The 26,750-nt window shown below is 35.9% G+C and overlaps 1 protein-coding gene across 1 annotated transcript in view; it reads right to left on the bottom strand.

Moving 5' to 3' along the window:
* The window catches only part of CNTN5 (contactin 5), a 1,373,625-nt gene that overhangs the window by 516,601 nt on the left and 830,274 nt on the right, over positions 1-26,750 (bottom strand). The window contains exon 5 of the mRNA XM_051820359.2: positions 10,369-10,590. Coding sequence (XP_051676319.1) covers positions 10,369-10,590 — 222 coding nt within the window. The remainder of the gene's footprint in view (positions 1-10,368; positions 10,591-26,750) is intronic.

The raw sequence follows: 26,750 nt of genomic DNA, 5'->3' as shown, positions 1-26,750 counted from the left end.
TTATAGCATCCAGGATTTTTAATACGGACTAATGCTACATGAAAAATAAAATTACTTTCAAATGGTCAAACATCTTTTTATATGGAAGCAATATTCATTGAAGTATGGATTATCACTAGATTACAGGTTCCTGCCTTCATTAATTCTCCTAGTTCACTCTCTTTAGTTACTACTTGGCTGAACCACATCCCCAGTTCAGGGGTCTGTGATGCTATTTATTCAGTCAACCTAAGATACAGCTTTACCAGTTATAATGTTCCAATTTTTAGAATTGTCCTTCTAATTAATCTTTGAGTTTGAACACTTCTTCATCATATCCCCATGTCCATCGGAAGGTAGAGATATGTGAAGGGCAGCTCTAGCTCTGGACAGCTTTGTTTACATCAGGAAAACAAGACATTCCCTAGGATCATCTGAATTGTTGAGACAGGCTGTGGTCTTGGCTAAGGAGACAAGACAGGCTAGGTTTGACAGCTGAATAGAACATGACCTTCCCCTTTTTTATCCCAACCCTTAATAACGATGCCAATCCTTCCTAGTCCATGCAAGTCTAGAAAAAGAATATGTAACTGGGGAAAAATTGCTGCACATCCATTTTTCAAACTCTTTTCATAACAAAATTTTTTTACTCTCCATTTATGGCAATTAAATTAATGATTATTCTAACATACCTGCATGTGAATGTTTTTAATTAATTAAAAGACCATATAAAAGGGAAATGATTTATCATAAACCTTTTTAACATATAAATTCTTTTTAAAAATTATAATAGAAGACACAAAGAAGTAAGTCAAGATTTAGTTTTGTTTATAAAATTCTTATGAATGTAGCTGCTACAATTTAGCCAGGTGTGTGGTGCTTGTGACTCCATCATGAGTGTCATCAGTGTTAGGTAATGTGATTTTCCAAATGACCAACAAATTTTGGTAAATCTCTGAACAAAATGAAGTTTAATCTTGTAATTTGCACAGCTTTTGCGTTGACATATCCATTACGTTTAAAAATCCTGTGCATGTAATGTAATGCCAGTTAAATTCTTTTCTCAGATAATTATAGAGAATTTTCACTCATAAGAATGTGAGAACGTCTGGCATGACATTTAAGAGTCCGGTGCTTTATAATTATAGGTCATTTAGCTTTCCTGGTCTCCAGTCTCTAAATTAAAGTGGCAGCTTTGAATCACTGAGACGAACAATAAGACTCTCATACTTCTGAAGAAAAGGTCGTAATTTCTGAGCAGCCCTGGGCGAGAGCCGTAGAGAGAACCATGGCTGCCTACAGTTAGGCTGCTGCGGCAGGAGTCTTCCAGGAGAGATTCTGAACAGGAAGATCAAGCTCTACCGTGAATTATGACTCTGCAGGCCCATCTGTCTTTCTCCAAACAGACTCTGGAATGTGTTATTTTGTGATGGAGGCAGTTTCCCCTGTAGAGTCCTGTCCTAGGATCAAGTTAGTAACTGACCTCTACAACTCCCTTTGAAATTTCTGCCACTTATCCATGGGCTTCCCAGATACCAACTTCCTTTCTGCCAATACAGTAAGTTATCACCTAACTTGAGACTCCTACAGCCAGGCTCTCTAGGGTTGCTTTTTCTTGGTGTTGGATCATTGTGTTTTTAATTGTTTCCATGGTCATGACCCAGCATTATCAATATTCCATGGATTATAAACCTGCTTTCAGACATAAACCTTCTTTTAATCAACCACTTCTGTGCCTAATGAGATTTTACTATTGTTCACAGCCCTTGTCTATACTGTTGAGGAACAGTGTTGTTTTTTCTTCTTACATTTTATTAAATTCTTTACTTAGTGGGAGTTAATCTTATGATTATAAAATAAACTGAAAGTTTGTCGTTGTAAAAATTAAAAGAAAGGAAGAAGGAAGGAGGAGGGGAGTGGGAGCAGGCAGGAAGGAAGGTTGGGTGGGCAGTTATGTCTATGCTCCTAAACATGTATATACAAAATACATGAAATTTGCATTGTATAAAAATTTTTAAAAGACTATATCTAATACCAGGTCCTAATCTCCCCACTGATTAACTCTAGAATATGGGTCTGTCTAGTTTACTCATATAATATGACGTAAACCTGTCAAGACATTTCAGTCTATCAGTGAAATATAATTACAACAAATAACCATCATAAAACGTACAGAGAACCAATACAGATACTTGCTGCTTGGACCAAATAAGCCTCGTGGAGAGGCCCCAACAGTGTACAAGGGAGATATGCTATTGTCATCTTCCTATCCTCTTGCTACTTCTTTCTTCAAGTCAATTATGCCTTTCAGTGATTTTATGATTATTTTAAGTCTGGGTGTTCAGAACTAGATCAGGCAACTACTAGTAGAAGGATTCCACTGGTTAATGGAGGCTTATGGCCAACTTAGATACAATTTTAGACTCCTTAACATGAAGTATGCTTATCTATAATTTCATTGCAATCATTTGTGTTTAGCTACAAGCATATAATATATATGGTTCCTAAAACACAGGAATACATGTTTTCTCTTCTTGTTATGTCATTGAACCAGTTTCCATAATCTGGAAGGTACTTCCACACATCCAGTACATTTTAGACACGGTATCACTTCTTCAGTGTTGTTTCTCCTAATTATACAATTCAGGGTGAATTAGATGCCATTATGATTCTACACTCATATATAATCCTTAACATACTACTGAAAAGATAATTACTATAACACTGTATGGGGAATTTTTTATATCTGTATGTTTTTCTCTTTCAAATATTGTGAGCACATGAGTCAATAGGTCATTAAACCTTCTCAGCTAGGGAAGATGAAAGTAGGCAGAAACAGCTTACTGGTTGTGAGCAAATCAATTGTTTCTAGGCTCAAAGAATAGAATTCATTATCAACAATGGTGCTGTGGTACCTCAAAATGATATTAAGAGAACTGTTTCTCAACAAGAGGTACCGAGGACCAGGTGTCAGTGACCACAAATGGGTTCAATACAAGAGGAAATCAAAGGAGGAAAATAAATTTAAATGTTTCCATATTCATATGTACCTGCAAAGCACCCAAAATTTGAACATAGATAAAGACTACTCATGTTGAAAAAGATATTAAAGTCAATAATAAGACTCTATCTAATACAATTTAAGTTAAAATTCATTTTAAATTCTTGCCCAACCCAAGACTTGTTACAAATACATTTAGGGTACTCAAAGACACAAATTGAAACAGTAGATTTCCTCAAAATGAAAAGAGATTCTAAAACACAAAAGAGATAAAAATAAAGAGATGAATATAAAAAAGAACTGAGCAAAAATCTTAAAAATAAAACAGCCATTAAAATGCATCTACTGTAATAAAATGTAGAGACTAAAAGGTACTTAAAGGATATGAAGGATAAAATTAGAAATATATATATGTTATATATGTGTGTGTGTGTGGTGTGATTGTGTGGTGTGTATTAGACACACCCACATAGCCTCCCAAAACAAAAAAAAATTAAGTAATATGTATAGAAGCAATTTTTGTAGGAAACAGATAATTTTACACTTCTGAAAATAGATATTATCTTCCTTTTGTAATTGTTTTGCAAACAGTGGGCAATTGAATAGATATATTCACTTTGAGACTACAAAGTAGAAGTACAAAATATCATGAATTACAAAAGCATTGACTGCAATGCAGTCTATTTACAGAAGAATGACTCTTTTATTGATAACACATTGCTCACTTGCCACAAGAAAGGTCAGCATATATATGAAGCATTAAAGAAAAACCATTACCAACCTAGAAACTTAAAACTCCATTAAAGTATCTATGAGTCAAGAGCAAAGAAGAAAAAATATTTTGAAACGTAAAGACTAAGATAGTTTTCCATAGTGATATATTCATTCTATAGGATTAGCTTCAGTAAGAAATAAAGTCAAAAGAGAAAAGGATTAGAACAAGAGAAATGATATTGCAGATATTATATATTATAAAAATATAATTAAATATCCCTTGCAGTCATTTTTGTTTATAAAACAAAAATAACACAGGTGAAAACAATAAACACACATATCACATGTGAGAAATTAAAATTATTGAAAAATTTTCCACATGATAAATTTCTTAGATAACTACATTAAGGATAAGAACTAAAAGAGTAGACTAAGTTCATGCTAATTACTAAAATTCAAAAGAAAACAAACAGCCAAAAAAATTCAGAGAGCAACATAGAAAATGTGATCTATCTACTTAACAAAAGAAAGAGGAAAAGAAAAAGTACTATCCTAAAAAAGAGTGTGGCAGATATTGGCTAGTTTTATCCAAACTTTTTTCCATTTTCCTTTTAAACACAGAACTTATTTTTACTAGTAATTTTTACATATTTTTCAAGTGATTTTTTTACTAACACAGTATCTACCAAAATACCAAAAGACAAGGCTACATGAGGAAGAATAAATAAAAATAACAGACAACTGAATACAGTCATGAGGCTCTAGATATAGTAGCCAACAGACAAAGGCCATGTATTGACTCTGTTTTCTATGTTACTATTTTATCTTAATAAATAAGCTATTTACCTAATCTTTATTTTTACCTTTCTTTTATGAGATGTAGGAATAAATAGCAAATGAGCTAAAAATATTTATGGCGAAAAGTAAATCAAGTTTTTGAAATATTTGTAAGTATACAAGAAAGTTGTTTTTTTAAGTCAGTGGAGAATGTTTCTATTAGTTAAGAAATAGTACTCCAAAATTAGAAAAATAAATGGAATATTATCAGATCTTTTATAACATTTGCAAAATTAATTTTATGTAATTTCAACATATAAACATGAAAATCAAAATTCAGTGTTAGAAGGAAGTGATGATTCAAGTTAAGAAAACCTTCTAATTAAGACACAAAAAGGCATAGACGACAAGGGAAAGTATTGCTACTTCTGATTCCATTAAAGTTAAAATAAAAAGCTTTTGATCATCAAAAGACACTACTGTGAAAGTAACAAAAAAACTAAGTACTGAGAGATCATATTTGTAATGCATTTAACAAAGTAGTGACAACTTGATTTGTAATTTTTCCACAGATGAATAAAAAGACAAATGTGTTAATAGAAAAATAGACAAATATGAGTAAGAAATATACATGTGAGGAAAATATAATGTATGCCATTCACATAATAAAGCTTCAATCTCACTAATAAAGGAAATGTAAAAGAAAACCACAATAAAAAGACAAACTATACTTAAGAGATTGACAAAAAAATTACATGTTGATGACAACATGGAGAAATATGAGCATTTACACATTGTTGCTAGAAGTGTCAATCACTTCAGAAAGCTATTTGACAATATCTGAAAAAATCACACTTGTATATATCCTTTATTACAAAAATTACACTTCTAAAACACACATAGCACAACTGCCAGCGAGGTATGCAAAAGAACATTCCTATGACACTGTAACAGCAGGAAATTAGAACTAAAATATATAGCTATCAAAGAGAGCTGGTAAATGCTGCTACAGTCATACAATGCTATGTATGCTTTTCAGGAAATGAACTTAGAACTGCAAGAAAGATGAGTCTCAGGAAGGTACTGAAGATTAAGGTGGGTTATAACTAATATACACAGCATCGTTTACATAAAGTATAGGATTAATACCTATACTTATAGAATATAGAATTTCAGATTCGGAAATAATTAAGAATGTGGATTAGTTTAGTATCTTGTCAGGAAAGAGGTTGTGGACATGATTTGAACAACATATTCAGGAGATTGACAGATTTTCATAACATTTTTCTTTTATTTTATTTTTTTAAAATTTTTGACAGGCAGACTGGACAGTGAGAGAGAGACAGACAGAGAGAAAGGTCTTCCTTTTCCATTGGTTCACCCCACAATGGCCACTGCAGCCTGCACACCGCGCTGATCTGAATCCAGGACCAGGTGTTTCCTCCTGGTCTCCCATGCGGGTGCAGGGCCCAAGGACTTGGGCCATCCTCCACTGCCCTCCCAGGCCACAGCAGAGAGTTGGATAGGAAGAGGAGCGACCGGGACAGAATCCGGTGCCCCTACCAGGACTAGAACCTGGTGTGCCGGCGCCACAGGTGGAGGATTAGCCTAGTGAGCAGCAGCACTGGCCATTTTTCTTATATTTTAAATGCTTATTTTCTAAGGTATAATAAAATGAAAAAAGTATAATAAATTTAAACTAAAACTAGTGAGAATTCTCTTCTACTTAATAGCATTTGCCTTTTTGTTTCAAGTTTTCTTAACAGCCTCTGTTAAAAAACACATAGAACAAGTGGCCTTGTACAGAAAAGAAAACAAAAAGGATACATAATCAAGATTCAGATAAATAAATCTTGTGTGATGATAGGGACTTGCTGCTTAGAACAGAATACCAACCTACTGAGATGATCATAAGATTGCATAGAAAACTAAAACGGATGAAACGTATGAAACTCTAAAGATGAATCTTCCTTAGAAAATACATGAGTATGGTAAGCAAAGTTGAGAGGCTACTCACAGATTGAACAAGCTGTGCGTTTAGTATCTCACATCTCTGGTGATCAGGGCACCAGACACTCACTGTTATTTTTCACAAGATGGGAGAACAGTCTGGGCCCAAGGTTCTAGACCTTAGGATCTACATGTGAACTCACAGGATCATCAGTAAGATCCAGCACTTGAGGGTGGTTAAACTGCATGCCTCAGTTACTCATGGGAAGTTGGGCAAGGACCATTTCCCCCGTGCCTCTCAATAGGGAGGCCCTCAGTGCAAACTGACTTGCACCAGCATGATCCAGCCAGCGGGCAAGAGAAGGCAACTGAGGCAGAGGTCAGAGGCCATTGTATCCCTAAGTCTGGTGTCTTAACCTTTTACTTTTGCCATGATCTATTCTCCAGAGGCAATTTAATAGATTTTGCCCACTAAGAAGGGATTACACCTTAACTGCTGGGCAACAGGGATCACTGTGAGTCATTTTAGTCTATTTACCTCTGATGTCATCATATTTGCTTAAGTTTTTTTTAAGAAGTAAAATATCACTAATTAAAGCCATTTATCTTCCCTCTCCTAGTATCATTTCCTATTTCTATCCTTTGTCTTCAGAGATAAACACTATAGTCAACTTACGATTTTAAATTCATGTCTTAAAATGCTATTACATACATGTATCCATAAACAGAATATATTATTTTACACGAATGATATCACATTATTTATAAAGTGTTAATTTTCCTTGTTCACGTACCATGATATTTTGAGGTACATTTTACATTTAGTCCAGTCATTTGAGGTACATTTTACATTTAGTCCAGTCACTTTAGCAGTTTTAATTTCCATTGAATAAGTAAGTTATAATTTATGTATCCATTCCCCACCAGCTGGACATCTGAGTTGTTTCCAATTTATACCATTACACATACTGCAGTAAACACACTTTCTATTTCCTTATAAATGTGTGGAAGAGTTTTCTAGGTAGTATATCCAGAAGTGGAATTGCTTCCTAAATTGTCCTGCAAACCATGTTTTTACATCTCAGAAAAATCTCAGCTCCATTTGGGGTTCTTCTTGGCTTAGGTAGGAATGGGATGACTTTCTATTCGGGCTCAGTTAGTTTTCTCATTTTTCACAAGAGCATGTCACCCTCAGCTTTACTCTGTATTAAGGCTAAAGGGAATTACCTGACAAAAGCCATATGTCAGGCTCTTGTCAGGGAGAATGAACTTGAAGTTACATCTAGCCAAGATCCATCAAGCACTCGGATGAGAAAACAATAGTTATAGAAGATTACTTGGAAAATACTCAGATGATCCTTTCTTCCTGATGCTCTAAACTATGGATTAAACTAGATCAGCAGAGGATTTGAATTATATTAAAATTATTCACAGCCTAGAGCCCTGTTACTCGAAGTTTAATCCGCAGTCTGACAGCATCAGTGTCATTGGAAGCTTTTTTTGTGTGTAAGATTATCTGACCTTATAACACCTCATGTTCGTATGGGGATCTATATTTTAACAAGACTCCCAAGTGATTTACATATAAAGATTGAGCAGCACAGTTTGAGAGAACTACTTCTCATTTTGCTGTTGCTGTTTGGGTTTCATCTGCCCTTACTGAAATAGAATAAACTCATTATTATTTATGTTCCAGAGCTAATGTCAGGTCATTCTACCAAATAAAAAACTCTTCTTTAAACTTTTTTTTGTTTTTTTTTTTTTCTTTTATATTTTGACAGGCAGAGTGGACAAAGAGAGAGAGACAGAGAGAAAGGTCTTCCTTTGCCGTTGGTTCACCCTCCAATGGCCGCCATGGCCAGTGTGCTGCAGCCAGGGCACCACGCTGATCCGATGGCAGGAGCCAGGTACTTATCCTGGTCTCCCCTGGGGTGCAGGGCCCAAGCACTTGGGCCATCCTCCACTGCACTCCCTGGCCACAACAGAGAGCTGGCCTGCAAGAGGGGCAACCGGGACAGAATCCGGCATCCCGACCGGGACTAGAACCCAGGATACTGGCGCCGCAAGGCGGAGGATTAGCCTAGTGAGCCGCGGTGCTGGCCCAAATAATAAACTCTTAATCAAGACTCTTCCAAATTTATCTGATGTTACTCTCTGGAATAGTTGTATTTCTAATAATTAACTACTCAAGGTTATTGTTGGAAACACTGTGAAGTATGTAACTGACTAGACTTTTTCTTTAACTGTGAATTACTCAACATGGAACAGTCCCAAACAGGTATATTAGGCAACTACAAAGAAGCTTTAAATTAGTCTCATGTCTGGCTTCCTCTTGTGTCCCAATATTTACTGTATTCTTCATAGTTATGTGTTTTAATTCATATTTTCTATCTATGTATTCTTTTTCATTGTGAACTATAAGAGAATGAAAGAGTAGAAGACTAGTTGTTAGCAAATTATTCCAACTGTAAGAATAGTTCATAGTTCTGAACACTAGGTACCTTCTACTAGGATTGTGTCCCAGGAATGCCTGCATGTAATGCCTAAAGAGCACAAATTACAATGTATCTGTTGGACTGAGTGTGACATTCTATTTAATGCAAAGGGAATTTGTAAACTACTAAGTACGAGTATTTTTAAAGATCAGACATTGTTATGGCACAACCACTTTTCTTAAAGTTTAAATGCCATCAATATGAGATGCGGCTTCATGTAACAACTGGAATAATCATGAAGAATGAGTTTCTCTGTGCCTGGTACCACAACCTAATTTGACATTTCTAGAATCTTTCCAAGTAGTTTGGTCCTTGCAAAATGTCATGTTGAATGGTTAGTCATTCAACAATCATAACTGAAATGTAGCCCAGAGTGTACTGCTTTCAAAATAAGTAGATAGGCAAATGAAAATTGCACAGACTAATTCCAAGTATGACCTTGCAAAAGATGCTTATCTGCCCCTAAATTGAAATATCTGTAAAAGGCAGTGACAATATCCACTTCATATACTTGTTGAGGAGTTGCAGTTAGATAAGCTACAGAAAAAGACATTACTGTAGAACCTGGCAAGTAATCAGGTGCTTTGGGTTTCTGCAACTCACTTTACCTTGTATTTCTGGTATATCCCAAAATGACAGAGAACATTAGTGTTCAAACCTTACACTAATGGATGCACAGGTGTTCTTAATTTAAGTAAATTTTAGTGTTGGACTTTTAGATTATTTATTTTCCAGTAATAAATAATGGCATATATATGTGTGTGTGTGCGCGCTCTCTTTATTTATTTTACAGAACACATGCCTAAAAATAAAGCCACTAGATTGAAGGATATGATTGTTTGAAGGCTATTAGTATTCATTGTCAAGTTGCCCTTCAAGAAAATTTATATTTTTACTTTCAGTATCTGAATACATTTAATCTTAATTCTATGCCAGGAGTGGTATTGAGTATAATTAAATAGAAAACAAACTTATGACCAGAGTCTTAATATTCCCTTCACCTGGATAAGCTCTAGATAGTAGATCACCCTGACTATAGTCTTCATTTCTTACAGCATTTAATTTACAGCACTTAGAAACTTACAATTGTAAATTAATTCTGTGCCCCCCTGAGATGTAAATCACATCCCAAACTTTTTCCATTTCATCAACCTAGGGATACCTATCTGAGGGACCTGGGAGCTCTCCAACTGAAAATAAGTTTTCAGCAAACATAGGGTTTCTGTGGGCTAGACGCCAAACTTCAATATGCACTATTAATAAACATGGATGGCCTAATCATACTGTGCATTTTTTCCTCCAACATCCTCAAATTTTCCATATCACCCCTTAAAAATTCTGTGGCCCTCTGTTACACAGAAGCTGAGTTCCATGTCTCTCCCCACTGCAACAGTCTTGAATAAACTGTTCTTTGTTTAACTTCATCTGGAGCAATTTTTCTTTGACACTTACCATCCTGTTTGAAGGCATCTGAGGAATGATAAAGATTGATTGGAGAATAATAATGTTGAGCCACCCCTCGCCAGCTGGGTGAGGAAACACTCAGTGTTCCTAATGAAGTGCTGCTGTATCGGGATCTGGCCCTCGAACCCAAGAGAGATGAGGAAGAACTCTTTTTAATTCTTAGCAATGCAGCGTATGAAGTGGGAAGACCAGGAAGAGCTTTGGAATAATCTGTAAAAGAAAAAAATAATAAAAAGTGAATTATTTAGGACACTGCTTTATGTTGTTTCTATGAAAAGTTTTTTCTGAAGAAATTAATGGAAACTTCTCTGGTGCTATAGTCAAATTCAAAATGCAGTGAGACAGGGGAAAGTATGGTAATACTTTTAGGTTTTTAGTGTTTTCTGAAAATTCCGTTGATTATACTGCTGGTCTACTGTAAGAAATAAATAACAAATATATATATATATATGAAAGAAAAAGAAAGAGAAAGCAGGGCAGCGAAAGGGAAAGGCAGTGAAAGGAAACCAAAAGACTTAGGCTTATACTGTTTTTGTAAAAAAATATTGGGGCATTTTTAAATTTTTTATTAATATTTCAATATTCTTTCATATATATTAGAACAGTGGCATCTATTATTTCAGAAGAGGGGCAAAAGACAACATGCTCACAGTCTAGAATTTTAGATTCATACCCATCACTTCAACTTTATCATGCAGAAGATATGCATCTAATGTGCCACTAATATGTTCATGAGGATGTGTAATATTTTTCATATTCTTGAAAAGCAAATTTGTTAAAAAACATAAAAATCTTAGTTATAACTTATTTTGTAGGTGTTACATAATTTATATAGCTTAATATTTTTAAGTGGGAATAGTCATACAATTCCTACTTCTTTTGGTTATTGAGAAATGTTCACATTTTATTTTCATTTTCAAGGTGATTGGCTAGATAAGATCAAACAGGGAATGGAATAGATTCTACTAATTCTTCTTTTTTTTAATTAATTTATTTTTTATTTGACAGATAGAGTCAGACAGTGAGAGAGTGAGACAGAGAGAAAGGTCTCCCTTCCATTGGTTCACCCGCAAATGGTGGCTCTGACCGGAGCTACATCAATCCGAAGCCAGGCGTAAGGTGCTTCCTCCTGGTCTCCCATGTGGGTGCAGGGGCCCAAGCACCCGGGCCATCCTCCACTGCCCTCTCGGGCCATGGCAGAGGGCTGGACTGGAAGAGCAGCTACCAGGACTAGAAACTGGCGCCCATAAGGGATGCAGGTGCCGCAGGCGGAGGATTAACCAAGTGAGCCACAGCGCCAGCCTCTCTACTAACTCTTCTTTACGTCCAAAGTAGAGAATAAGTTCAGCACACTGATCAAATTGTTAAAAATACAAATATGATGAATTCTCTAGAACAATTAAGAATGGAATGTTTTTGGCAAATATCAATTGAACTCGACAATTGACAAACCTTGGTAATACTTTTAAGAAAATCATCATTATGTTCTTTGAATTGATTCTACAAGTCACATAGAAAACTACAAATTAAAAGAAAAAAAGGAAGGCATTTTTGTTCAAAATGTATGAAGTTTAAACTTAGTGGTTGGTAAACATTATCATAGAAATATTTATCACAATTGAAATTATTTAGAACCATTATATTGCCTCATAAATATATTCTGGAATTCAAGAAGCAATTCTGAGATTTGAAAATAACACTTTAGGCGATAAGCATCAAATTAACATTTTCTGTTCTGTGAAGTTGTAAATATGAATTCTCTGAAACTCAAAAGTGTATTTTTAGATGTTTTCCACACTTAAAATGAGCATGATATGTGTAGTCCAAGCCCATCAGGAGTTGTGAAGAGATTCACATCCTTTAGTCTCTGCTGTTCAACCACAAGTCTGGTAAAGGTGGATCAATTTTAACTGAAAATAGCTGTCTTCTCCTGGGAAAACGATGTGAGAACAGATTATGGGGAGATATAAAATCTCTTTTACAATCCAGAATTACATGCAAGTTTTGCTACCTAGAGGTGTAAAGTAATGAAAAAAGAATGAGTTTTCCTTTAAGGTGGTTTGGAGCAGGAGTTTCTGAGCCTATTCATTTCTCAGTGCTCCTTGTCACTTTGTATTTTAGCCACCTGTCCTGCTCATATATAAAAAGGGAAAAAGGATTATCCCACATTAGTATTAAAAATTAAAATGCAGGATGGGAATGTGCTTTTAGAGTCCTTAAAGCTAGATAAAACCAATTACTGTAAAACTAGAAGGAGTATAATGAGTTTTTTTAAAGTCCAGAATAATCATCATGGGAGTAAATCATATACATATATAGGTATATGTAAATCATATATATGTAAATAACATATATATATAAATCATATATACATATATCTCAAAACAGATACTTGTCCAGTGGTACAGAACTGTCACTCCATAGATGAGCCAAATGTTAATTTGGCCTTGTGCTCCAAGCCAACGCTTCATTTATTATGTAATCACTTTCATCTGTTGTAGTTCATACTCCCTTTTCATCAATTAATGTGAACTCAAAACTGTTTCTAGAAATCTGACATTTTTTTTATTCATTTGTGCAGTCAACAAGCACATACTGACAATTTTGCTGGTGCCAAATGCTAGGGACACAGAGGTTCATAAGATATTTCTCCAGCCTCCAGGGCATTATAAGCTAGTGGATATAAAAGACAAATATGCATGCAAGTTTAATCCAATCCAATGTAACAGAATAGTAAATTCAGGGACCCATAGAATCCCTGACAAGATAGTGAATCCGCTCATTTAGTTTTGGGCCATCAGAAAATGCCTTCCAGGGAAACTTCTATCTGAAATGGATCCTGAAAGCCCATTAGTAATTATCGCAGGGAAGCCCTGAATAGGGAAGGAAAGATATTCTAGACAAAGGACAGAGAATATATGAAAACCTGGAAAGAATTGATATCATGCTTAATGGATTATAATAGTCAGGAGTCCAGTGTGTGAGGGAAAGGGTGAGTGGACAAGTAAGACTGGACCAACAATGAAATGCTCAACTAGTCTGTCCCCAACAGGAAAGCCATCACCATTTTAGCATGATCACTCTGGCTAAAGCCAGCATTGTGTAAAGGCCTGTCAAGTAAATCCACCAGCAAGACCTGCATCCCATCTGGGCTGTGGTTCCTGTCCTAGCTGCTCTATCTCTTATCCAGACCACCACTAAAGGCAAAGGCCTGGGAAAAGCAGCAAAAGATGGCCCACGTGCTTGGCCCCCTGTACCCACGCGGAGAACCAGCTGAAGTCCCTAGCTTTGGCCTAGTCCAGCCCTGGCCCAGCCCTGGCTGTTTCAGCCATCTGGGAGTGAATCAGCAGATGGAAAATATTCTCTCTCTCTCTCTCTCTCTCTCTCTCTCTCTCTGTAAATTTGCCTTTTTAATAAATAAATAAATCTTAAAAAGTCACCCTGACTGCACTGCAATATTGAACAACACAAAAGGAAGAAAGACTATTCAAGAGCCAAATACAGGTGAAGATTATTCAGAAACAGGTGATAGTACGAGGGTGCTTCACAAAGTTCATGGAAAATTCACGGTACCTTTTAGTTCCATTTTTCCAAGAACATTTTGAAACTTCAATGAAATTATTAATGGATTAAATTGGAAGCAGAGGAAGGAAAGTGAGAAACGGCACATGGAAAGCTTATGAATGTAGCTTTGAATAGGGATAGAGTCTGAGATGCCCCCAGGGTATGCAGACAGGTTGTAAGATTCTGCAAACAAAAAGGAGAGGCAGGCTCTTGAGAGGGATGATTGTGTGATAAATGGATAGATTGAGACAGACAGAAGGAGCTAGGATAATAGACATGTTTTCATGGCAGTATGTAAAATAAAAAATGGAGGCTTGAAAATAGAGTATTGAGGATTATCAGCATTTAAGAGAAAAAGCAAATAGTGGAACCTAGAAAGAAAGAGGGAAAGCAGACAAGGGGGAACGTCACTGAGAGAAAGGGAAGAGAGTCTTTACAGCTCATGGGTCAGTCAGCAGCATGGAAGATCAGTGCAGAGATCAAGGGCACGGAGGCTGGCGCTGCAGAGACAGGGCACCCGGCAGTCTTGAAGCTGCCTGCCTGTTCCAATGGCTGGTTCTTGGAGAAGATGTGAAGTGGAGGCAGAGCCAAAATGTGGACTTTCCAAGCTCTGCCCAGTGTCTGGAACCCCCACCCTGCCATATCCGCTCCATTTGCTGTACAGCCACAGGCCTTGGACTGTGACTTCCATCTGTCTCATGGTCCACCTATAACTATCCATTCAGCTACATCTTTTCTTCTATCAGGAGTATCTTAAACCTCTCATTCTTGATGACCTCATGGCAGCCCAACCCCTTTCTTTGACATCTTCAGTTTCTCACTCCTCAGTCCCAATTCTGGGCGGCTTTGGCTCCGAAAAAGAGACAGATTAGCAAAAAATACATGAGCAAGTGGTTGTGTTTCATGCGCTTTGGTTGAGGGTGAAAATTAACTGCGTGTCCTTCCCACACTGAATTTAAATAGCATTTACATTTCTGTCCATTTTCTCATTCCATCGCTTCCCACCTAAGGTCTCAACTCTTTCATTACCCATACCCTAATGATCTAAATACCCTTTCACTCTTCTGTGTCTTCCTCTCATTTCCTCCATTGTTTCCCTCTCCAGGTGAGAGTTCATGGTCTGTAACTTTTCTTTAGTGCACCTTCAACACACTACCCTTAATATCCAGCTGATTTTGTAGTCTACCCCCTCCCCTACTTTCTAGCTAAATCCCACTATCGACATCCTCTGTAGCTGGAGAACACAGAATCACGCTCATGTCACCTCAGTTCATGACAATCTCAAGTGGGCTCTGTAAGCTTCCAGAAAAATACTATTGTGTTCCTATAACCTATTCACTCTTGTACCCTGCAAAATGAACAATATATATCTTATCTCTATATCTTCAAGTCTACACCTTCTTGACTTGGCTGTTGATGGTGTTTCCTTGTTTCTTGAGAAAAAGAAAGTGATCATATGTTCCCACCATTGATATATATTCCCATGTCCCCTGCCTTACTATCGCCTACATGAGTCAAATCATATGAATGAATTGTCTGTACATATTAAAGGCCAACTTCTCTGGATGGGCCTTTAGTCTAGCAGTTGAGACTGGTGAAGACTCTTGTGTCTCACATTGGAGTACCTGGGTGTAATTCCTCATGCTGGCTCCCGATTCCAGCCTCTTCCTAAGGTAGACCAAGGGAGATAACACTGATGGTTTAGTATTTGAGTCCTTGTCACCTACATGAGCAATCTGAATGTCTTCCTCACTCCCAGCTTCAGCCTGGTGCAATGTCCAACCTCGGTTATTGGGAACATCCTTTCTTTTTCTCTCTCTCCCTCTGAAATAACTAAGTAAATAAATAATTTTTTAAAAGATTTACTTGAAGAGTTTACAGAGAAAGAGAGAATATGCACTCTTCCATCTGCTGGTTCATTCCCCAAATGGCTGCACTGCTGGAACTGGGCTGGTCTTAAGCCAGAGGCTTTTTTGGTATCAGGAGCCCAAAGACTTGAGACATCCTCTGCTGCTTTCCCAGGCCATTAACAGGGTGCTGGATCAGAAATGGTGCAGCTGGGACTAGAACCAGAATACATCTGGAATGCAGGCATTGCGGGCAGCAGCTTTACTATTATGCCACTACACTGGCCCCAGTAAATACATTTAATATAGGCAATCTCTCCATTTTTGTGCAAATGCCATTCTATCTGTTCTTGGCTGCTCAAAAACAGCTGTCTAGAAAATTCTTTTCATCTCTCTGTCAATGTTGATATTTTAGAACGCTTCCATAATTACACAAAACTTGAATTCCTTTTAAAAGGAATCTTGGCCTTGTCATTATTTCCACATATTTCATACCATGCACCAAGACTTTCAGCAGCAGTATCTATTGTCAACATGAACAATTCCTTTCTTGCCATTCTGCTTTAAATCTGTCCCAACAGTCTTGCTTCTACCACTCCACAGAAGTCTCACATAAAGTCAATCATCCATGCCATGGTTAAATCTAAGGAGCAGTTTCTCTTTTGCTAGTAATACATCCACGGTGTCTTACACAATCACTTTTTCTATCTTTAAACATTTTTTCCAGTATGCAGTCTCTTGTCTTTATTCCTATTTCACTCACCACTCTTTTATCTTTTTTCTTAGTTCTTCTTTGTCTCTTAAACCTTTAAATGTTAGTGTACACTAGGAAATATCTTTACTCCATTAAAATTTTCCCCTAAATGACCTTACTAATGAATACCAGCTTCCCTACCCAGGATGAATTCCATACTTAATTCACTCTCACTTACCTGAACCCACCCCTAAGTCTTTGATATGCTGATATTTCCTATGCTCTTTCTAACTCCTACTTTAAGAGAGAAAAACCCTTATTTTCCTTTTGTAGTTCTGCTTCAACTCCTAAAATTCCTGACCTCTGTCACTCAAAGGCATCCTTTGGTTTAGATCCTTTCATAAATTTTATTCAGAATTCAGAAACTCTGATTCATCACTCCAAATGGTGTCACTTTAAAAACAGGAGAGTGGGGTAGGTCTAAATTCTGGGTCAAGGATTTCAAAGAAGCCAGTGAAAGAAATCATAGGTTTTGGACAGTATGCCTTCTGCTCGTAATTCTTTGTTTTCTTTCATCAACTTTAAACATCATTTTCTCCCTAATTCACTTCTTTCTCATTCAGAATTTATGAATTTCTTTTCAATAACTCTTCATTGATTCTTATAGTGTGTCAGGAATTCAGGATTTTGTTCTGAGTAAATCACAATGGCCTTTGCCTTCGTGCACTCTATAACCTGGGAGTATTAACAGAGTGTTACCAGTTGGTAGTGTATTAGTAGAGGAACATTCAGAAAAGTAAGCCTAAAAGTATATACAGTTGAGAACTACTACACATTCAATGATGCAAACTGGCATATAAATTTGAGAGGAATCTTCAAAACAAATTATATCCCAAAAAGACAAATACCCTGTTTTCACTGATCTATGGTAACTAATAGAGTACCTAAAAGATAATCTATAGGAGTGAAATTGACATTTTGAGATGAAAAAAAAAAAAGAAAGACCCAACTGAGATTCCATAATTTTTAACAGTACTTGATTCAACTATTAATGAACAGTGTTTTTTCTTTCATACTACTTGTTAAACTCTTTTTTTTCTTTTTTCTTTTGACAGGCAGAGTGGACAGTGAGAGAGAGAGAGAGAGACAGAGAGGAAGGTCTCCCTTTGCCATTGGTTCACCCCACAATGGCTGCTGGGGCCGGCGCACCATGCTGATCCAAAGCCAGGAGCCAGGTGCTTCTCCTGGTCTCCCATGTGGGTGCAGGGCCCAAGAACTTGGGCCATCCTCCACTGCACTCCCGGGCCATAGCAGAGAGCTGGCCTGGAAGAGAGGCAACTGGGACAGAATCCGGTGCCCCGACCGGGGCTAGAACCCAGTGTGCCGGTGCCGCAGGCGGAGGATTAGCTTATTGAGCCACTGTGCCGGCCAACTTGTTAAACTCTTTACTTAGCCTTATGAGTATAAAGTTAACTGGAAATTGATCTTTGTTAAAAAAAAAAAAAAAAAGATGAAAGGGAATAGGAAAGAGAGGAGGAGGAAGGGTGTGAGTGTGGGTGGGAGGGAGTGTAGGGAGGAAGTAACACTATGTTCCTAAATTTGTATATATCAAATACATGAAACTTGTATACCTTAAATATATTTTAAAAAATTGGAAAAAAATTTGAGAAAAATCTATTGTTTTACAGCACTGATATGGCTCAAGTTCTGGGAAGAAAGTTCCCTACTCTCAGCTTTGGTACATATATATTTTCCCTAAACCACAGCCACTGATTTTACTCACTGAGAGTTTTGAGTGAGCATAGCTTTGTCAGTAATCCTGCAGCATGGATTCCAAAGGCAAATGGCATGAATTTATATCTGGACTCTACCTCACAAAAACTCAGCTTCTCTTCCTTTAGAAAGGGAGTAACAACAGGCCCTCTCTCGTGGATTGGTGTAGACATTAAATAAGCTAATACACATAAAGCCATTGGAACTGTGCCTGGATGATAGTAAGAATTTATAAATGATATACATTTATATTATTTATATCTTAGTTATACACTTATCTGGTGGGCATAATTAAATACTGGTCTTATCACTTCCAGTTTTGATACTGGATCACACAATCCAAATATAAATGCCAAAATAAGATGTATAAATACATACTTTACTCTGAAGAATTAAGAGATGGATAATGGACAGGAAATTGTTATGCTTTTACTTTCCAAATAGGTATATTCTCACATGCGGATTTTTAAGAAAAACAAAATTTGACCACCAACAGATTCTACAGATCTGTAGAAAACTCAACACCCATATATCTCAGTGATTGCCTAAGGGAAGACCACCTGTATTTCTGAATAGCATTTGGAAAGAAGAGTGACTCATAATTTCTTTTCACAGAAAAACCCTAATCAGTCACTCAATCATGTAATAAATATCTGTGCTGAAGATGTCAGCGGAATCTAGTTAAACATTAATCATCTTTCTCCATTTTCTTACTTTTTATAGATCAGACCTTAGGGAATGTGGGTTACACTTATTCTTAAAGTGGCCCAGAGATTTTGTGATAAAACTCAATTAACCTGGTGCTCTCACACCATGAAATTCCAGATGGAGGTTCGGTAGGAGTAAATATTAATGCTTTCATTAAATATTTCCTAATCAGATGACACAGGGACAATAGAACTTATATTATTTAATAAAATTGTCTTCTACCAAGTCAGAATGACATTGTCACCACTTGCTGTCATGGAACTAATAACATCCCTTGTCATTACTGAAAAGGTCATTTTTTAGATAATAATATTGTTACCGAATATAAATGATATTAATTAAATAATAGAATATATAGAATTAGAATTCCTTATGACAATGTTTATGAATAAAACCAAATAAAATTTCGACATGATAGGAGATATAGTTTAAAATATTTAATACCTTACTGTATTTTAAATATTTCTAAATTTTTTCATACCAGTTATACTTTAGCATTCTATTTCTGTCCCTAAGTGTGAAAAACATGTTTACAAGGAACTGTAAAGCTTTTGAAATACTGATGACAAAACTAGAATATCACTACAGAATCCTGTATTTGTATCTTTTCTATCAAATTCCCATATAATGCTGCTAATTTTTGTAGCTACCAAAGGGTAAGTACTAACAAAAGCTTACAAAATGACAGTTGTCTCATATAAATTCATTCTGGTTTGATTTAAAATATTTATTTAAGCTCTTAAATAAGTATAAATAAGCTAACAGTAACGTGATGCTATCAGGAATATCAATGCTTCATCACTGTCTCATGAGCCAAGTGACCAAGAGTAGCAGGAAATATTGATGACAAAGTACAGCAAAAGCAAAAGTCATCCAATACCCAAGCCCGCAGTATGACTAAATTTGGCATCAAAGTCAGCATAAAGAAATTTGATATCTGACCTTTTCAGGGTAATTGCTAAGGCTGTCCTCTCTTTGAAGAGAATTAATGATAACTGTGCAACTTTAGCCTGCTGGTGTTTTATGAAGCTCGTAAGGAGGGATGTACCACCTCAGTGAAGCCAGGTGTGTGAAGCACACTGACAAATGGTTAATAATTTATAAAACACGCATCTTTGCAATATGGTTATCTGCAACTGTGGCAGAGCGGAGCTCAAAACAGTGTTAATCAGATATATGTTATGTCTTAAACCAGCACTTTCTTCAAGAATATATTATGTATAAACTTTACAGTGTTTTAGTTGTGAGAGCAAGAAAATATATGTAGTGGATGAAATTCTCCAGAACCAAAAATCAGGCATCTAAACTGTAATAATGCTAAGATATTAAGTGGAGAAATTAAAAGTTGTGCATATGATTGAAAAGTAGACAAATTTATGGGTTAAAAAACATTTCTGAATTATGTCTAATACCCCTTATGAGATATACTGTTTATATTTAAATTCATAAAGATTAAAATATGGTGAACTTTATTTTCCTTTCTAAATAGTAAATTCTTATTTGTGGGAACATACATATCACATATATGATCCATGTTAAACTTGGGATTACATGTACTTATTGAGAAAAAAGGAAGTCTTCAAGTTTTCCTAGTTTGTGTTTTTTTACATTTATTTGAAGTTCAAAAATGTCTACAACACAGATAATAGCTCTTTCAATTACTAAAAGCATAGTGTATAATTGCTTTAAATTGGCATTTCCTTCACAGGATGAATACAGATATTACTGAAGATATCAGTAAGGACAGAAGTAAGGTTTGATATATAACCAAAACAATTTAGTGACTAAAGAATTCATTCTTTAGATAATTAAAGGTTTCAGTGAACTTTTAAGCCTGTAATGATTATATCATCTTATAACTTTCTTTTCTGCATGTGCCTAAAATAGATCAGTTATGTAGTTGACACTCATGAATCACAGGTGACATTATTTAGCAATAAATGCTTCAAATTAAAATCATTAAACAAAATACCTTCACCCTAGTTTTGGAAACTATTCCATGGGCAAATTATCCTTTCATTATATCAGTGATATGAATAATAAACATGTGTGTTTCATTTTGTTCACGTTTTTTATGGTGAGGTATAAACCCTAGAATACATATAATTTGACTGCACTCAATCAATTGTGTATTTAGTAATGTAATTGAAGATGGTTAATTACATTTATGGAAATCCAGATAGCTAAAAACAATTATGTGTTTCAGCATAAACACACATAATGCAGAATGGGATTTAACATTTATTCAACACAAATAAATTGGTTATGTTTTATGTATCACCTGCCAAAAGGTAACTGCAGAAATACAAAAGCAACAAAATACACAAACTTTGTCTTTGAACTGTTCTTAGAAACAAAGAATAATAAAGTCCAGGGAAATCACCTGAGAATCACAGAATGTAGACAAATTCCAACACTCAGATAAAAATGTGCCTATATTGTCATAGTGGCTTTACAGAGAAGATAGTGTTATTTTCAAAGCCATATAATAGAAAGGGAATAAAACACTAGCCACTCCCAGATGCAAAAATCCTCAACAAAATACTAGCCAATCAAATCCAACAACACATTAGAAAGCTCATTCACCTGGACCAAGTGGGATTTACCCCTGGTATGCAGGGACGATTCAACATTCACAAACCAATATGACACATCATACTAACAAACTGAGGAACAAAACCATATAATTATTTCAATAGATACAAAGAAAGCATTTGATAAAATGTAACATCCTTTCAGGATCAAAAGCTTAAGCAAATTGTGTATAGAAGGAACATTCCTCAAAACTATCACAGAAATTTATGACAAACCCATGGCCAGCATCGTATTGAATGGGGAAAAGTTGGAAGCACTGCCACTAAGATACAGAACCAGGCAAGCATTCCCACTGAGATATAGAACCATTGCTATTCAGTATAGTCCTAGAAGTTTTAGAGCAAAAGAAAAAGAAAAAGGGATACAAATTGGGGAGGAAGTCAAACTATCCCTATTTGAAGATGACATGATTCTATATATAGGAGATTCAAAAGGCTCCACTAAGATATATTGGAACTCATAAAAGAGCTTGGTAAAGTGGCAGGATGTAAAATTAACACAAATATCCATAGCTTTCTCAAAATGGATCAAAAACCTAAATTTACAACCTGATACCATCAAATTACTAGATAACACTGGGGAAACCCTGCAAGACATTGGCATGGGCATGGGCAAAGACTGTGCCTATCACCATGTTCCTAAATTTGTATTTATGAAATGCCTGAAATTTGTATACCTCAAATACAAGGTTTCTATGTAATAAAAATTTTTTAAAAAATATCAAAGTTTTTCTCAGGTTCAGTGGAATCCTCAAACCCCATGAGTATTCTCCTGGAAAAATGTGTATCTCTAAAAATACACTGATAGGAACCAAGGAAGTTGTATATTCCCCCCTGGGTAAGTGAATTGCTTCCTGCTTGGTTCGCTGCTTTAAGCAAATAAATTTCTTCATATTTTGCCATTATAGAAAACCTCATGCTTACCATCTTTTGGTGTTTCTTGCTGATTTTCCAGTTACACAGTCTCAATGTGATATTCGAGCCATAAGCCTCTATATTAAAATGGAGGTTGAGGAGCTAGCACCGTGTTGCAGTGGGTTAAAGCCCTGGCCTACCAACACTAGCATCCCATATGGGTGCCAGTTTGAATCCCAGCTGCTCCACTTCCGACCCAGCTCTCTGCTATGGCCTGGGAAAGCAGTAGAAGATGGCCCAAGTCCTTGGGTCCCTGAACCCACATGGGAGACCCGGAAGAAGCTCCTGGATCCTGGCTTCTGATGGGCTCAGTTCCTGCCATTGTGACCATTTGGGGAGTGTACCAGCGGATGAAAGACCTCTCTCTCTCTCTGTGTCTCTACCTTCCTCTGTAACTCTGTCTTTCAAATAAATAAAATTTTTAAAAAATGGAGGGTGAAATAGGTGCATAATGGAATTAGGATTCAAGTTAACTTGTGTGGAAGTGTCTAGGAAAAAACACCTAATAACTATCAAAAACTGCTTTGCAGTAGAGATGGAATTTGTATTTCACTTTGGTCATTTCTCACAGTGGAAATTAGCATACTGGAAATGTGCTTTTGATTTTTATTTTGCTACTTAGCACATAAAAAGGTTGCTGAGAAATCCCTACAAGGGAAGTTAGCAAAGAAGTCCTCAAATGACCTCATTATGAGGCATCTTTCTTCAAAGGCAATCCTACAAGCTTTGGCTCTAGGAACTAGGGGTTAGTGAGCCACATATGAAAGGGAATGGAAACAATTCCCTCCAAGAAAATACATCAAATTTCTCAATGACATTTTTACCTAATTCCCAGGAGCTCTCATTTAGCAGATGAAATATTGCAACTTAATATCAAAGCACTCCCTTGCTGTGGTTGTGTTGTTCCTGACGGAACTGACAGTGCATTGGGTCCAGTCACTTAGTTTATTTGAAACAAAGACATCAGGCAAGCCAGAGTTTTGCAGGTTCATTCAGTATGTTCTTGTCATCATCGGTGCCACCTCCACTTGTTGACCTCATCTGTGACACTTACCCATCATCTAGCCAACCCCAACTACCAAAAATCAACTCTTAATTGTGAAAATGTTACCTACAGATCATCAGTGCTACAATGTATCAAGTCAAAAGTCTTCCATTTGAATTAAATTTCAAAGGAATATGAAAGCTTTCCAAATCTGAGTATTTAACTTCTCTACCTTTTATTCTTTCTGTTTGGACTTCAGGATGTGAGGTGTTGATCCTTTCCCTACAGGCATATGCTCTGGGGTTGAGATCCAAAAGGAATAGAGGTACAGTAAGATTTCCCTGAACTTTGATTTTAAATATCCTGATTTCAACTATAGGCTCATGGCAGAATCAAAATCATCTCTGGTCTTGATATGCAGAAATAGCACACTTTACCAAAACAAACTGACATATCTCCAATTGATTTATAGACACAATGATGTACTAATCAGATTTTTTGTTCTGTTTGATGAAAACTACAATCACTTTGTAGCACAGTCATCTAATTTCACTTAGTATTATACTCTGATCATTTAGTTCTGTTACAAATGTCCTGCAGCAGCCTTTCACTGATTTCATAATAAACCAGTTGTCTTTTTACAATTTATTCAACCCTGCCCATGTAATTAGATTAATTTATCTGTCATAAATAATGTGGTGGGAATATCCTGGCACATAAATATTTGGCTTTATGAGTATAGTTTTCTCAAAAGGTCATCATAGTAGTGACATTTTTGATTTTGAAAATAGCTGTTATAAAATCATTTTCTAGGAAGTTCAACTTACTTATATTCCTATAACCACCATAGAATGACTCTTTTATATTTCAATAGGATAATTTGTGTATTATTTTATTACATAGTTGTTAAAGCCAGTCATCTCTTCAGTTGCTAAAATGTGATAGTAATGGTCATTATTACTCAGATTTTCATTTTGTTTATTAGTCCTATATTGTACTTTCTTATATACATATGTCCTCATTAAATCATAATTTGAATAGATTTTTTTCCTTTTTTGGTTATGCTTTTGTTTTCTTGATTCCTCGGGTCATTTTATGTACTCTGACCATTAATGATTGCTTTTACAATAGCATTTTGCTTTTAGTTTTACTATATCAAGTAGATTTATATTTTCATTTAGTAAAACTTATGGATTGTTTCATGATTTTTATTTGCCTTTTGAATATACTTATGACCACTTTAAGAATCTCTGGTTAGAACAATCAGTGAGACTGACCCTAATATTAATATATGTGGGAGTACCTTAAAAAGTTCATAAAGATGAAAAAAAAATGAAATTAAGAGTACACATTTTTCACAACCTTTTTGAATTACTCCCACATATTTTTACTCTTTTTTATTTAACTTTCATAAGCTAATTCAGTAGGAAATTCACATTAGACCAAAATTATGTAATTTTTTAAAATTTCAAATACAAAGAAACAGAGAAAGGAGCTACCACCCACTGGTTCACTCTTCTAATGCCCACAAGTAGGGCTAGGAAGCGGCATAAAATGAGAGCCAGGGTCTAATTCCATGTATCCATGTCAGTGTTACAAGCCCAACTAGGGCCATTACCACTGCCTCCTGGTCCCTGCATTAGCAGGAAGCTGCTGGAATTAGTAGCCAGACAGATTAAACCCTGGTAGTCCAATTTGAGACTTAGGGGTCCTAATTGGGAACTTAACTGCTGGTCCAAATGTCTGCCTGAAGGTAAATTCTATTTATTATTTTTTTCAGAGTAAATGGAAAAGTAACTTTTAATTAAATACTATCAAAAGTTCAAAAAATGTACATATCTAAGAGGTCATATTAATTTCTTTTATCTGCATTACACGTACAAAACTGTAGTTAAGAAAGTTGGCTTGTCATTGGAGGAAAAAAAGTTAGTGAATATTTAATTTAAATTAATTAAGAATGAATTTAAGACAAACCTGTGAGCCAAAAATGTTATACCAATCGCACTCTTGAAGAAGAGACTTCCAAGGCTGTGTGGGTTTATGTGATTCCAGAATAAATGCAAAGTGCTATAAACCAACTTTTGATAACCTATATTAGTGATAACTCACATGCTATCAATTTTTTTTTTAATTTTGTTTGAGATTGTCACTATGTCCACTTAACAACTTATGCTGATCATATTTCACTGGGGCTACAACTTTCAACTTCATGACAGTGCAAAAAATTCCGACTTTTTAGGTGACATTTTTCCTATTCTTTTAAAAAATGACAGTTGGTCAGTGGCTGAGACTCAATGACATTTATCAACTACCTAATTAAAATGTAGATACTTTTATAATAATTGCAAATGTGACCTTCATTTGTGTATTTTTGCTTGCTGGCATGTTTAGCCAAATGTCACAAAGAACCCTAATCCATTCTTTCCATAATGTTTAATTATATCATATTGAAAATGTTCATTCCTCGGTTACCATGGTATATGAAATCACACTGCTTCCCAGGAGAGTGGGGAGCTGTACTTCCAATACCCTAATGAGCAGGGATTGCAAAGCTGTGTCTACAAGCTGCCAAAGCAACTAGCTGAAAAGTGAAAATTCATTCAATTAGCAAGTTGGTTTGCCTTCATTATGATAAAAAAAATATACCTCTAATGTTTTTGCTTTGTACAAACAAGTTCATCGACTTGGGATTGATTGCTTTGGCTTTCTGGAAAAACAGCCCAGATCTCTCCCCTAGCCTTCAGACCTTTTATGGCTAGGTCTTGGGTGAAATCTCCACCTGGATGTTCCAGAGGTATTTGCAACCCTAACCCAATCTCCACATGACCTGGTTCTACCGTCTCCACAGCAATGGCCACTGCTGTAGGTAATCCTCTCTTCCTAATTTCTCCCCAGACCTTTCCAATACATGGTTTCCAATTGCGTGACAGCAATTTTTGTTCTGATTGAGGTATGCGCCACCCAAAATACTACACTATTCTTCAAACCTTAAAGGAAAAGCAAGTAAGCTTCACAATTATTTCTTATAATTATTTTTGCTTTCATAGAATAGCAGAGATTTTGCAGATTAGTTAGAATATTTGGGGACATATTAGATCTTACATCATAATGATAAACAAAAGACTTAGACAATGTTAAGAAGTTAGGTTTGAATAAATTTTTAACACAAAATGTTGGTTAGAAAATGAACTAATATACACTGTCCTGATGAAATGTGAAAATTAATTCATGTATTAAAAGTGGTACCCATATCTGAAAGAATGGATTTTCAGATCAGAAAGATGAAAAAC

This window comes from Oryctolagus cuniculus, chromosome 1 (assembly GCF_964237555.1).
Source record: "Oryctolagus cuniculus chromosome 1, mOryCun1.1, whole genome shotgun sequence".
In the NCBI taxonomy this organism is placed as follows: domain Eukaryota; kingdom Metazoa; phylum Chordata; class Mammalia; order Lagomorpha; family Leporidae; genus Oryctolagus; species Oryctolagus cuniculus.
The sequence above is the reverse complement of the archived record's forward strand: the minus strand, read 5'-3'. Positions and strand labels throughout refer to the sequence as shown.